Source organism: Antechinus flavipes, chromosome 1, assembly GCF_016432865.1.
Source record: "Antechinus flavipes isolate AdamAnt ecotype Samford, QLD, Australia chromosome 1, AdamAnt_v2, whole genome shotgun sequence".
Taxonomy (NCBI): domain Eukaryota; kingdom Metazoa; phylum Chordata; class Mammalia; order Dasyuromorphia; family Dasyuridae; genus Antechinus; species Antechinus flavipes.
This window is the reverse complement of record NC_067398.1, coordinates 654,293,974-654,309,297: the sequence shown is the minus strand read 5'-3', so window position 1 is coordinate 654,309,297 and position 15,324 is coordinate 654,293,974. Positions and strand designations below refer to the sequence as shown.

The 15,324-nt window shown below is 36.1% G+C and overlaps 1 protein-coding gene across 7 annotated transcripts in view; it reads right to left on the bottom strand.

Annotated features, from left to right (window-relative positions):
• Positions 1-15,324, bottom strand: part of SMARCA4 (SWI/SNF related, matrix associated, actin dependent regulator of chromatin, subfamily a, member 4) — a 107,710-nt gene that overhangs the window by 29,074 nt on the left and 63,312 nt on the right. For all 7 annotated transcript variants that reach the window (XM_051971546.1, XM_051971547.1, XM_051971548.1 and 4 more), the window contains 3 exons: positions 14,313-14,476; positions 3,470-3,536; positions 2,684-2,794 (listed from right to left, as the gene is read on the bottom strand). In XM_051971546.1, coding sequence (XP_051827506.1) covers positions 2,684-2,794; positions 3,470-3,536; positions 14,313-14,476 — 342 coding nt within the window. The remainder of the gene's footprint in view (positions 1-2,683; positions 2,795-3,469; positions 3,537-14,312; positions 14,477-15,324) is intronic.

The window sequence follows — 15,324 nt, the reverse complement described above, 5'->3', positions numbered from 1 at the left end:
GGAATGCATTTTCCCTTACTTTTGACTATGGCAAGACAACAAATCTAAGACAGCAGAACACCCACCCTGTTTAAGTCTGTCCTGGACGCCTTAACCCCATATTCTCTAGACAATCTGATTTACAAGCATGGTATCAATGGTCCCTTCTGAGTAGGTGGCTTCCAATCTCCATCTTCTCTAAGCTTGCCCTTTGTATCTGGCTGGCAGCTAGATCTAAAATTATTCCCTTTCTTCCCTCAAACCTGTCTCTCCTGTTAACTTCACAGATGTGTCTATCTGTAGCACTCTGTCTCATAATCTCGGTGTGATCTGTGACATTTTTCTAAACATGTCTATCCTTTGACTCTTTCTCTTATACCCAATCAGGCATCAAAAGGTTTTGTCTTGTATCTGTATCCTCAAGCAGCAAGAAGAGCACTAAACCCACAATATGTGCTTAATGAATGCTTACTATATTGGACTGCAAATCCCTCTTCCCCTTTGCTCTTTGACACCTATCATCTCTAGTTATAGGGCTTTATAGGTCTTCTCACCTCTGCTCTCCCAACTGATAACTGCCGCCACAATTTCTGATGCATAAAATTCCTTAATATCATACATTTGTGCTAAAATATTAAGCTGCTGCTATAGCCCACTAGGAGCTTTCTCCCCTGAAGGACAGCTCTGTTTTGCAGCCCACTCCTCCAGACCAATGCATCTAATCTGTGTGGCCGTTGGCCAGATTCATCATTTCACAAGGGATCCTAGACAACCTTTCTTCATTTCCACCTATTCTCTGACTTGGCCTCCTCTAACGGCTTCTGTTTTTTATTATTGTGGACTGTTTTCCCCAATTAGAAAGAAAGCTCCTTGAGATTAAGGACAATCTTACTTGCACTTGTATCCCCAGTATATAGAAGAGGGCCTAGAACATTATAAGCATTTAATGTGCCTGCACTCAGGTTCCTACTTTCTTTCTCCTTCTGCACTAATGCAAACTTCTTTTTGGACTTGATGCCCCCCATCTTTACCTTTTTTTTTTTTTTTTTTAAAGTTTTACCTTATATGACTCCCTGTCATATAAAGTTTATTTGTACATACTCATATGAATGAGTGTGTGTATATATAAAAAAATTTACATTATCTATTTATGATTCAATTCCATGGCATGAAGGAGTCCTTGTTTACAAACCAGGCTATGTTCTGCCCCCTGAAAAGGAGGAGTCCTCTCATATTTGTTTACCTTTACCTTTACCTGTATTAGGCCAAGACCACTCTACTTCATGCTCTTTACCAACTAAACTTCTAATTACCCCCTGAAAACCCAATTCAAATACTATCTTCCTGTTCATTGTGGGCTGTGTCTACATCTTAACTATATCTGATCTCTCTCCCAGAATGCTGTATGGTGCACTGTACACAGCTAGTGTTTAATAAATACTTGATAAGTTGTCTCAGTCCTAATCACCTATGCAGTGATTTGAAGGAACCAAGAGTACACTGTGCCCTCTCAGACACCATCTCTTCTAGAGCAACAGGAGATAAATAATCTCATTATCACAGTTTCATTCTTTGAGTGAAGTCACTGATATTCAAAGCATGATGTCGGAGTGACATTTACAACGATCATCAGTCAGAAGGGACACATACATGACTTTTCTATGGCCCACAATGTTCAATGTACTGACATTCACACCTTTTAACAACTTAACAGAGATCTGACAATTTTTTGTGGGAGAGACAGACTATGTAAAATTGGGGAGAAGAGTTTGTACACAGCCAATATCCTGACTTGATTTTGTCACTCAAATATTTAGCTTCCTTCCACACTCGGGATCACAAGAATTAGAAATAATGGCAGAAGGAGCCTTAGATAACATCTATTCCAATCCCCTACTCCACAGTAGTGTTCATGAGAATAAATTGTAATACTTTAAAATAATAAATAATAAAACAAATAATAAATTGTAATATTTTAAAATACTGTAATATTTAAAATACTGAAGAATTAAGTGACTCCTTCCCTGCCAAAGTTATATCAGTCTGTCTCACATGAAGGATAAATGTCCTCTTCTGACACAATAATAGCCTGGAGAGAAGTAATCATTAATATCTCTTTGTGTGTTAATCAGATTTTTTCTTTCTTTCTTCGTGAGAAATGGGAGGGATTGGGAAAGAAAATGAAAAAGCTCAAATTATAACCATGTCTCACATTTCTCTAATGATTTAAAGTTAATAGGACCCTTTTCCTTGAACATTCTGTAGAGGACAAACATCCTCCTTTTACATATAAGCAGTCTAGGATTCTTAGACAATGTCATGCTGCCTCTTTTGATACAGCCACAATCTTCTGAGGATCTGTTTAAGATTCCATGAGAAGTTTGAAGCAAAAGTTAAAAGATCACATTATTAAGTCTACAACTAGACCGAACTCAGAAATCATCTTGTCTAACCCCTTTAAATTAAAAAGGCTTACTTACTACCAAGGCAGTGGTCTTTCCACTGTACCATCCCGGGAACTTTAGGAGAAAGCACAGAGAGTGAAGAGTTTCTTTAAGCTAAAAAACTGAGCTGAGTCAGTCTAACTCCTTTGGCTTCTCTGTTTTTGTCTCAATTTGTCATCACAAATAGGCTTAAAATTGAAGAAATACAGTGACAAAGCTCTCTCCTAATTTTTCTCATTTGATTAGGGATAAAATCTTACCTTGGCAAGAATGTGCTTATCTTTTATAATATATTCATATGTAGTTAGCAAGACATTGAATTTTCCACTCCGAAGTTGAGGTACAAAAGCTCGTCTTGCTGCTGGAGAGCCCTGGGGAAAGGAAAGCAGCAGCTGCTTATTGGGGGCATAAAAGAACCTATTAGGGTAATTCTGCCAACAAGTGTAGTAAGTACTTAGATGCAACAGATGTCAGTTATACTGTCTTGATAAAGATTAAAACACATGCTTGCTAGAGCACCTGACTTTGAAAGGAGGAATTCTTAAAAAGCACCATAATTGACTGAATAACTTTTCTTTAGCTGGTTTAGGGCCAAAGTTCTGTGCTTTGTCCATTACAGGAGGCCTTCATGCATACGAAGAATTAGTCTGAAAGGGTGGTGAATTTAAGACCAGTGATCTTGGGTGTATGAATAATCAACCTGAAATGCTGAAGAACTCAAAGGGAAAGCAATGACTTGGAAACTTTCTCTTTTGATCCTTCCTATTCAGCATCATAACAGTTAGGCTCAGCAGAAAGAAACCAATCTCCTCATTTTGGAGAGGAGGAAAGTATGATGCACAGGGTGAGAAGTTTCTTTAAGGTCACAACAGGTTGTGGAACCAAAATCTGACCCCATACTACCAGATGCCAATTCTAGCCCCCCCCCCTTTTTTTTTTTACCTTTTTTACCAGCCCCTGCTGACAATTCTTGATTGCTTTTCTTTCCTTTACCTTAAGATATTTTATCAGCAAGGAGAACTTTTGAAGGGAAAGCTATAACTTACCTTATAGGAGACCTTCACCACAGAAGGAGCCCATTTATCAAATTCATATGCCCAATTTGACAGAGTTCTAGGAGAAAAAAAAGACAAAACTATGAAATGACATCTTTAAATATAAATTATCAAAATCTACAAAATATTCATAGGCAGAGTGCCCAGACTTGTGCTAGGTGCTGTAGAGGGGAAGTGCTATACAGACAGACTATTATAATTTCCAGGACTTCAGAATCCAGTTGAAGAGGCACAACTAGGAGATTCATCAAATAAGAGCAAAAAGAAACAAATAAATACAAATTCTTTCCAGTTAAGTACTGGGTAATAGAGGAATTCAAGGGATAGGAATCAATAAAGACTCCAACAGTGAAAAAAGAATTCCTAAAAAGAAATAGGACTTGAACAGCATTTTACTGGAAATAGGGCATTTGGACAGGCAAGAACGAAGTTAGTGATGAATGTATGTGGTACATTTACTGTCTATGAAAGACTGGCCTGGCTTTCCTGACAGAGGAGATCATCTGAGGGAATAGTGAGAAACAAGGCTGGATAGGGCAAAGGGATAGAAGAAGTGACAATTCGACTCTACTTGGTAGCAGTTCTCAGGACGACTTGGAATGATTAAAGTCTCAAGTATGGGAAGACTGGAGGTTTAAATAGTAAACCAGGTATGAAATAATATATATATTTTTAAACTGTATGCCTGGATTACGATGGTGAGGGCAGGAAAAACCATAGACAAGGTAATTCTTTTGAAAAAATTGACAGGCTTAGTGACTGTTGGGAGAGAAAGCAAGTTTTAGAAAAGACAAGTTTATTACTAGACCTCTCTTGATTTTTCCTTCTAGCTTACCTCTCAAGTATACTGGACACATTACTTGTCCTATTTCCCTCAGTAATCTCAACAATATTTGTTCATAATATTTACTGATAACAATGGCATTTGCTTGGCTGCTGCACCTTAAAGACCAATGACTTTCCATCTGATTTACAACTGAATCCTCCTACATGTTTCCTTCTCTTTGAGAGTAGGGACTATCTTGGTGCTCCTATTTGTAACAAAGGACTTTGTGCACAGTAAACACTTAACAAATGCTTTTTATTTTTCATTCATTCATTCACCCCTAATCAGCCCCTAGTCCCTAGTGTACTATTTACTTAGTTCTTGCTTCCTTCTACTGTGTCCAATTCTCTTAAAACTAGAGGTCATATTTGTATAATTCTGTTTAAGATTTCCTGAGGCTCTTCTTAAAATAATCCGGTGAAGTAGGCAGTAATAAGAATTATTTCCATGCTGTTGTTAGAAAAAGAAGGACTAAAAATTAAGCTACTTGCATAAGGTCACATAACTGGTAAATATCAAGAATCTGAATTTGAATTCTGGTTTCCAGGTCTTAAATTCAGTGGTCTTTCCATTTTACTTTTTGTATCATCCTGAATCTCTTATATAACAATATTTATTAAGAACTTTGTGTTATTTCATTTGATGTCTTGCAATAATTCTGTAATTATGTTTTCTTATTTGTCTTACTGTAGAGATGAGGAAACTGAAGCTAAGAGACTTACCAAGGATCAAACACTAAGTTTCTGTGACGAGATTTGAACAGAGGTCTTCCTGAATCAAAGCCCACTGTGGCACTTTTTGTAATAGCAAAGAACTGAAAAAAAAAAGTTGATGGCCAACTGATAGGCATCAACTAAATAGACTGTGGTGGATGAATGTTATAGAAAATTATTGTGCTATTAAAAAATAACGAATATGATAAATTCAAACAAATACAATACTAAGCAGAACCAAGAAAGTATTTTACATAATGACAACAGTATAAATACAAAGATCAACAAAACAATTAACGTGAATCTTTGAATTTATAATGGCCAAGTTTACCCTCAAAGAAGAGATATGAGAATGTATCTCTTTTCCCTCTTTACCAAAATTGAGGATGAAGTAGGGAACATTACATATGACTGTAGACTTGGCTGATATTTTGTTCAGTTTTTCTGAAAATAAAAAAAAAAAGTTCTTTGTTAAAGTAGATGGCTTTCTGAGAGAAGAGCAAGGGATAAATCAACAAAAGTGAATGATATAAAAGAAAAATATAGCAATAAAAACTTTAAAAAAGTATTGTTTGAAGGGGAGAGTGAATCAGTACGAGAGAAAGGACACAGGCAGAGGGTTAGCTTTAAAGAAGCAGATGGGGTATCTGTAAGATAGCTCACAAGGCACAAGTAGATAAGGCTCAGCGTTCCTTATTGCTGTACCGCAATCCTATTCTAGATTCACTCGCTTCACAATATCGTTTCCAATACTTCTCTTTTTTCAAGCCATCCATCACAGTGGTGTCAAACTCAAACAGTAATGACTTAGAAAATCAGAAATTGACATTATGTGGTATTGTATTTGTATTTCTGTGGTTCAACATTTCCCAATTCCATCTGAATGTGCTCCAAGTAAAACTCCCTTGTTCTGCTCCAAGTTTCACATTCCTGATCTAGACCACTCCTCTTCTATTTCACCTGCAGAGAGCCATGACTGTGGATATTAAAAGGTGGGCAAAGGAGGAGTGTATTCCAGGTATATAGTGAAACAGTTTATATAGATGCAAGAAGACAGCAGATGGAGAGTTATATGTGAGGAGCAAGAGTATATGAAAAGAACTAACACTAAGAACTAATACAAAGCCACACAGAAGGAAAGCCATCCTCTTGAATTCCTATAAAGGTTTAAGGCAGTGGTTCTCAAACTCTTTTTCTCAGTATCTTTACGGTATTAACAACTATTGAGAATATGTCCAAAGAGTTTTTGTTTATATGGGTTACATAATAGATATTTATCATAAATAGAAAAAAAAAGTAACTTTGAATTTGTAGATACTGGCTACAGGATTTCAGAGATCCTCCAGGATTCACTGCACCACACTTTGAGAACCACTGGTTTAAGGTGTGTGATCAAGAATGCCAGCATTCCTTTTAGCTATATCTCTAATTCATGCATCTATCCCTTGACCTCACTCATCCTAAATGTATTCTTTCTTCCTCTTCTGACCAACTGTTCCTTTATTAGCGCTCCCAGCTTTCTCAGTCAATCTGCTCTGATTTTACTTTATTCCTATTAAAAGTTGATCCTATAGCTAACTAGTTCAACATTATACTGTCCTCTTATCTTTGAGACCATTCTTCTTCTTTTCTATTCCCACTACTACCAAATGATGGAAGAAGTCATGCAAATACACTTACTTAGTCCACTATATATTTGTTATTCATTCTCAAATGGACCCTCAAGATGGCACGGAAATCTGTTTATTCTTTCCCAATAAAAATCACCTCTCCTAAAGCATCTATTTCAAGTCATCCAATCCTATCTAAAAAGCCTTCCCACTACAGAGATCCCCATTTCAATTTCACAGAGGGAAAAAAACAGGTCCTAGGTCTTGAGCTTCCTCTTTGTCTCAATTCAAATCTCTTCCAAGTTTACTCCCCATTCATCCCTTTATATGGACCCTTGATAACTTCTCTTCCCATTTCCATAAGAAACTTGCCCCTTTAATCATACTTAACATTTCCCTTACCTTAACATTCTTTTATTGAGTCTCTTTTTATCCATTAGCTCCTTCATGGATGCTTATAAACATGTTATGATCCTATGCCTCCTCCCCCTTCTATAACCAAAATCCTAATCCCATGAATTAGTTCGTTGCCCCCCACTTCTTGCTCCCTTCTCACCATTTGGCAATCCAGCTTCTAACGTACCATTCAATTGTGACTAATGAACTCTTAGCTACTAAATACAATGGTTCTCTCAGTTCTCTTTCTTGAGCTCTTTGTAGTATTTTATACTTGTAGTACTCTAAACACCTCTCCTCTTGGATATTCTTTATGTTCACACCATTTCTCACACAGGTCCATTTCTAATTTAAATCTTCACCAGATGCCTGTATTATCAGCTAACAAAAAGCTTTAACATTTGCAAAGTTCTTTACACATCTCATCCATCTTAACAACAACTCTGTGAAGTAGAGTACTGTGAAGTAGGTACTATTACTACTCTCATTTTACATATAAGGAACTGAGACTGAAAGGGATGAAGTTACACAAATTACACATCATTCTTTGTCACACATTCTTTAATTTTGTGACAGTGGGTTCACTGCTGTTTCGTGAACAAGAAACTCCATTTCTAGCTTTCTGAAATGCTGGAATGCTCTCCCTCCTCATCCTTCACATCTTGTCCTCCCTGGCTTCCTCTAAGGACCAACAAAAATCCCATTTTCTACAGGAAGCCTTTCCCAATCACACTTACTACTAATACCTTCCCATTTGTCCTTTCAAATACTTCACATGGACAATGAGATTGATGCCTGCACTGCCAGAGTCAGTTCAGCTTTTGTGAAGCTCAAAAAGAAGAATGTGAGAGAGTAGAGACATTGGGCTGCCTACCAAACTGAAGACCTACGAGACAGCCATACTGACGATACTGTTATATGCCAATGAAATCTGGTCATACCAGAAAACTGAACTGTGTCCACTTGGATTATCTTGGGAAGATCCTAAGTATAACCTGGCATGGTAAGTTATTGGACACTACACACTGGCTACATTGGCAAGCTGTCAAACTGTACTAAAGAGAGTACAACTTTGGATAGACTAGTCACACAGTTTTAAAGCTAAATGCACACTTACCCAAAAAACTCTCACGAAAAACTAATACAATTAGGTGCTCACAAGATGATCAGAAGTAGTAGTATATGGATACTTTCAAGGTTATCACAGAAAAACTTTAGTATTGACTGTGACATACAGGAAATGTTGGCATAAGACTGCCCAGCATAACAAGTCTGTATCAAAAAAGATGCTGACTCAATGAACAAAGCAGAATAGTAGAAGCACAAAGGAAATATTAGGTGAACAAATCCAGAGCCATTTCCACTTTAAAAGTTCTAACAGCTGTAAGAAATGACCAGCAGGATGAATATAGAGAGGCTTGGCGAGACTTACATGAACTGATGCTAAGTGAAATGAGCAGAACCAGGAGATCATTATACACTTCGACAACGATATTGTATGAGGATGTATTCTGATGGAAGTGGACTTCTTTGACAAAGAGACCTGAGTTTCAATTGATAAATGATGGACAGAAGCAGCTACACCCAAAGAAAGAACACTGGGAAATGAATGTGAACTATCTGCATCTTTGTTTTTCTTTCTGGGTTACTTTTACCTTCTGAATCCAATTCTCCCTGTGCAACAAGAGAACTGTTCGGTTCTGCAAACATATATTGTATCTAGGATATACTGCAACATATCTAACATATATAGGACTGCTTGCCATCTAGGGGAGGGGGTGGAGGGAGGGAGGGGGAAAATCGGAACAGAAACGAGTGCAAGGGATAATGTAAAAAAAATTACCCTGGCATGGATTCTGTCAATATAAAGTTATTATTAAATAAAATAAAAAAAATAATAATAATTAAAAAAAAAAGTTCTAACAGACCACTTATGGCTGATATGTAACAGTACCTTCCAAACACATATTCATCTAATCAGCAACAACAGAATAATACCAACATTGTAATGTCATTGGTCTTTTTTGAAAACAAAGGACAAGTAACAGTTTGACTGAAGTCTCCCCTGTTAGATTATGAGTTTCTTAGGGAAGGGACTGTCTTTTGTCACTTTTCCTATCCCCAGTGTTTGGCACCTAGTACCTATAAATGTTTTTATATACATATGGCTGACAAGTGTATATTGACAGGATTTGAAATCAAGCCTTCCTAAACTTCAAGTCTAGGATTAACCCATTATGCCAGTCAACAGCTTTCTAACTGGTCTACCTGTTTCAAATCTAACCACAATCCATCAACACAATTTTAAAGATAACATTCACAAAACAGTGGTTTGATTATGTCATTCTGCTCAATACATATTGGACTATGGTCAAATACAAATGCTTTGCTTTGGCGCTCTGCCTCCAACCTTGTGAACCTGGGCAAGTCTGGCAATCATTAAATATTTATTATGTGCCTACTAAGTAGCAAACACCAGTGATACAAAAAGAGGCAAAAGACAGCTCCTGATCTAAGCTCAATCCAATAGGAGAAGCCAGAAATGAGCTGTTGTTGTTCTTTCCTTATACATGTACGTTCATTTTTAAAATACATATTTCTTTATGAATCATATTGGAAAAGAAAAATCAGAACACAACGGAAAAGCCATGGGAAAAGGAAAAAAAAGTGAACATAGCCATGTGTTGATTTACATTCAATCTCCATAATTCTCTCTCTAGATGCATATGGCATTTTCTATCCAAAGTTTATTGGGATTCCCCTGGATCACTGAATGCTGAGAAGAACCATGTTTTCCAGAGGTGACTGTTGCACAATCTTGCTCTTACTGTATACAATATATTCCTGGTTCTAACTGTTTCACTCAGCATCAGTTCATGTAAATCTTTGCAGGCCTTTCTGAAATCAGCTTATTTATCATTTTTTATAGAATAATATTCTATTAATTTCATATACCATAACTTATTCAGCTATTCTCCAATCATTGGGCATCTTCTCATTTTCCAATTTTTTTCCACCACAAAATGAGCTGCTACAAACATTTTTGCAAAAGAGTCCTTTTTCCCTCCTGTATAATTTCCTTGGGATACAGACCCCAATAATGGCATTGCTAGATCAAAGGGTATGCAGTTTGATAGCCTTTTGGGCACGTTCCAAATTGCTCTCCAAAATAGTTGGATCCTCACTAATCACTCCCTTCCTTCTGCCTAAGGTTGATTCCCCCATCCTTCAAAAGATCTTCACCATCCTTACTAGCTATCATTTGGTCTTTCTTTCTAATACTTCTTGACTAAATTCTTTGGAAAGTCAGCTACATTGGGTGCCTCCATTTTCTTTTCTCTCATTTCTCCAATAATGCAGATTCTGCTCTCATGATTCAACAAGTTACCCGTACCTCTAAATTGCCAAATCTAATGCCCTTTTCTCAAATATCATACTTCCTGATTACTTTGAAATTTCCGACACTGCTGATCACCCCTTTCCAGGGAACTTTCTTCTTTTTAGATTTTCATTACACTGTTCTCTCCTGGTCCTTCTATTTGTTTTAAGTACTCTCTTAGGGACTCTCCCCTGATCTACATCTAGACCATACTAACACTTGGTAATCAAGGCTATCCCTGAAGGTTCTGTCTTGGGATCTTGTTTCTTTCTCCTATACTAACTGGTTTAGGGATCTTAACAGTTCCCAAGGGCTCAATTATTATTTTATGCAGAAACTTTCAAGACACACATATCCAAATCTATTCCCTTTTTAGTCCTGTATCACCAACTGGCTTTTGAACTTTTTGAATAATTTTTACAGAAATATCAAACTCAAACTCAACAGGCCCAAAACAAATCTTATCTTTTCCTCTAAACTCTTTCGTTTTACTAAATTTTCTGTCATTAACTGAAGGGACTATCATCTTCCCAATGACCCATAAGCAAAATCCCGCACTATCAACTTTGACTCCTTATTTGCCCTCACTCTACATATTTAATCTTGTTTCTAATTCCACAATACTTCTCTAAGTCTTCTTCTTTCCACTCTTGCAGCCAACAGTCTACTCTAGAAAAGGTCTTTATCACCTGAAGCCTGGATGATTGTAACGGCCCTATTGCAAATCTTTCCCTGTCCAAACAGCTCTTGATGGGAGTGCTTTAAAATACAAATCTGACCATGCTAGCCTGATTACATCAATAAATAACAGTGGTAACTTATTGCCTCTAGGATAAAATATCACCTTCAATTCCCACTCCCCCAGTCTTTTCCTACTTTTCTAGGCTTTTTTTTTTTTTTACTTTATTTCGGCATATGAATTCTATGATTCAGCTATAATGAATGGTCTATTTGCCAGTTTTGAACATAATATTTCATATCTCAATTGTGTGCTTTGACATTGGTTAACTTTTCTGGTCTGTCTCTTCTAACCACCGCCTATTACTATAGTACATTCATTTAAAATCACCTCTCATTACTCTAGAATTTGCCTGTACATATATCTACAATTGTATATACACAAATTCTATATGAGCTCCTTGAGAACAAAATCAATGGTGTTTTTTTTCCCCTCGTTGTATCTGTAACACTCACAATACCAACAAGAGCTGCCTTAGATTACATTCAGGATACTGTATTCAGTTTGGGATGTCACAGTTAAGGAAGGACAATAATTGGCTGAAACAAGTTTATAGAAGGTAAGCAAGATTATGAATAGGGCTCTGGTGTGAGGGCCCTTAAACATAAAAGGTAGTTGAAAGACCTAGTCAGCTTGGAGAAGAGACAAGACAAGGAAGGAGCGGACATGGGACATAAAGGGGAAAACATGACAGTTGTCTTCACATATTTGAAAGACTTACAATAAGGAAAGGTGATTTGATTTATTCTTTGGCCCCAGAAGGAAGAACAAATTTTAATAGGTGGGAATTAAGGAGAAAAAGATTCTGGCTCAATTTAAAGAAATGCTCTATAACAGTTGGTTAAAAGAATTGCCAGGGACAGCTAAATGGCACAGTGGATAGAGCACCAGCCCTGAAGTCAGGAGGAGCTGAGTTCAAATTTGGCCTCAGACATGTTGTTATGTGTCTTAGCTGTGTGACCCTGGGCAAATCACTTAAGCCCAATTGCCTCAGCAAAAGAAAAAAATATTTTTGATGATTATAATAAAAACTTTGCATTGAAGCACATCTCCTTTTTATGCCCAAAAGAAATTTAGGAAAAAGGTAAATTTAGCTGATTCTGGTGGCCCTACTGGCTTGTTTTATTGGATGAAGAGTTGTGAATGACCATTAACTTATTAAAACAAGAGACAGATTCTTTTGCTACAAAAAAGTAGCCTTCTCTTTTCTTCTTAGGGACACTTTGAAGGGCAGCCACTAGGATTTTTTGAGGTGCATTTTAATAAAACACTCTATACTATTTCTATACTATGAAAAGATAGTAATGAAAAACTACCAAAAATTATTTTAGAGAGCTAGAAAAAATAATAACAAAATTCATCTAGAAGAACAAAATGTCAAGAATATCATAGGAATTACTAGGAAAAAAATGTTAAAAGATGGTAGTCTTGCAGTATCAGATCAACATTTCTATTATAAAATTGCAGTCGTCAAAACCATTTGCTACTGACTAAGAAATAGTGAAGAATCGTGGAATACATTAGATACATATGACACAATCAACAATGACAGAAATCAAGTATTTGGTAAACCCCCAAACTCCACAGCTTCTCAGTTAAGAATTTGCTATTTCACAACAACTGCTGGGAAAAGTGGAAAATAATGTCAAAATAATGTCAAAAATTTGGCACATAACTACATTTCGCAGCCCATTATCAAAATGATTTGGGTATAAAAGGTGAGACCATAAACTATTAAGGAAAGGAAAGGATGGGTTACCCATCAGATCTTTGGAAAAGAGGAATTTATGACCAAAGATCTAGAGAACATTATGAAATGCAAAATAGACAACTTTAATTACATTAAATTTAAAAAGTTTAAAACCAACACCAATAAGATTAAAAGGGAAGCACAAAACTGAGAAAAATCTTTACAGCCAGGGTTTCTGTCCTCTTTTCTAAAATATATAAAGAATTATGTCAAATTTATAAGAATACCCTCATTCCCCAATTGATAAATCATGAAAGGATATGAACAATTTTCAGATGATTAAAATTAAAGCCATAGATAGTCATGTGACTAAATCACTATTGATAGAGAAATGCAAATTAAAACAACTCTGAGGTACCACCTTACATCTCTCAAACTGGCTAAGCTGACAGGAAAAGAAAATGATAACTGTTGGGAGGGGAAGTGGGGAAACTGGGACACTAATATATTGTTGGTAGAATTGTGAAATGAACCAACCATTCTGGAAAGCCCTTTTGAACTATGAACAAAGGGATAACAATGAGCATACAGATAAAGCAGTGTTTCTACTGGGCTTGTAGAAAAGGACCCACAAGTGCAAAAATGTAGCATATTTTTTTTTGTAGTGGCAAAGAATTGAAAAATGAGTAGATGCCCATCAATTGAGGAATAACTGAATAAGTTATGGTACTTTCAAGTAATGGAATATTATTGTTCTATAAAAAATGTTGAACAAGTGGTTTTCAGAAAGGCCTAGAAAGATTTACACAAACTGATGCTGAGCTAAACAAGTACAAGCAAGAATACATTGTACACAGTAACAAGAAAACTGTATGATAATCAATTATGAAAGACTCGGTTCTTCTCTACATTCAGTGATTCAAGGCAATCCCAATAATCTTTGAATAGAAAATATCACCTGCACCCGAAGAGAGAGCTACGTCAACAAATGCTATATTCATTTGGTTTTGTTTCCCATGGTTTTTCTTTTTGTTCTGATTTTTCTCTTCCAATATGATTGATTCATAAAGAAATGTGCTTTGAAAAATGAATACAGAATTTCCCCCAATCCCCAAGGTAATAGGGGTTAAGTGACTTGCCCAGGGTCACACAGGTAGTGTTAAGTATCTAAGGTCACATTTGAATTCAGGTCCTCCTGATTTCAGGGGTGGTGCTTTATGAATTTTTTTTTAAGACATCAACAATATACCCAGAATTGTCTTTCATATAACAGCAATGGATCTTTATCAGCCTATCTATACTCTTACTAGGAGCCTGGTAAAAAAATGGAATGCATGCCTGTGGATGCCAGTCATGGTTAGGGGCTTAGATTACAGTTAAAACAATAATAGGTTTCCCATCTTGAAATTAATGTGCTTGTGCCTTATTAAGATCACTAAGCTAAGTACAAACCCACATAACTTTTACTTTTGTTAACTTACGAAAGAGGTACTATGATGAGGAAAGGTCCATTGATACGCTTATGTTCCATGAGGTATGTAATTAAAGCAATTGTCTGGATAGTTTTGCCAAGACCCATTTCATCTGCCAGGATTCCATTCAGGTTATTATTATATAAGGACACCAGCCACTCCAATCCCTTAATCTAAAAAAAAAAATAAAAATGCAAACAAAGGTAGTGACATTAAGTTGATTAAAGAGAAAGATATACTTTGAAAATGACCTCAAGAGACAAGAGTTCTAAAGGTATGAAGTGAAGTAGTAATTGGTGACAAATTGACCAAATAATCAAGTGTCACTTTTCAACCTATTTAATACAAACATATAACTCTTTAGAAATTTTGGGAACTTTAGAAAAAAAGACACAAGAATCATTTTTAAATGGAATATATTTTTCTCAAGGAAATTTGCGATCCTAGAACAGAAGCAATAAAGTTCACTGATTTAGCTAACTTCTAATTTTTACAATTCCATTCTGGCTCTAGAAATTCCCACTGGATAAGGGCTTCTTTTCTGTGACATCTCATTTCTGCACTGAACCAAGATTTTATGGAATAGGCCTCAATAAGTGGTTAGCAATAAAAAGGGGTCATGTCCAAACAGAAAAAACAGTGAAATAATTTTAAATTATTTTAATCAATTGATAAAATGATCCTTTTTACAGATTTCTTTTGATGTATAAAAATAATCTAGTCATTCTGTCCATTCATTCAACCAACTAGCATTATTAAATACCTATTATATGCAAGGCCTTGGGGATACAGAAACAAAATATAATTCCTGGAACTTATATTCTATAAGGAGAAATACATTTTTATCACTAAATGAAATATAACTTGAAGAAAGAAGAATACTAACAATTATGAGGTTCAAGACAAACTTTGTGGAGAAAGCAACACCTGAAGGAATATAATGGCTTTAAATAGGAGATATGAGAAAGTGCAAGGCAGACATGGGGGATATGATTCCTCTAAAAAGGAACAGATCAACTCT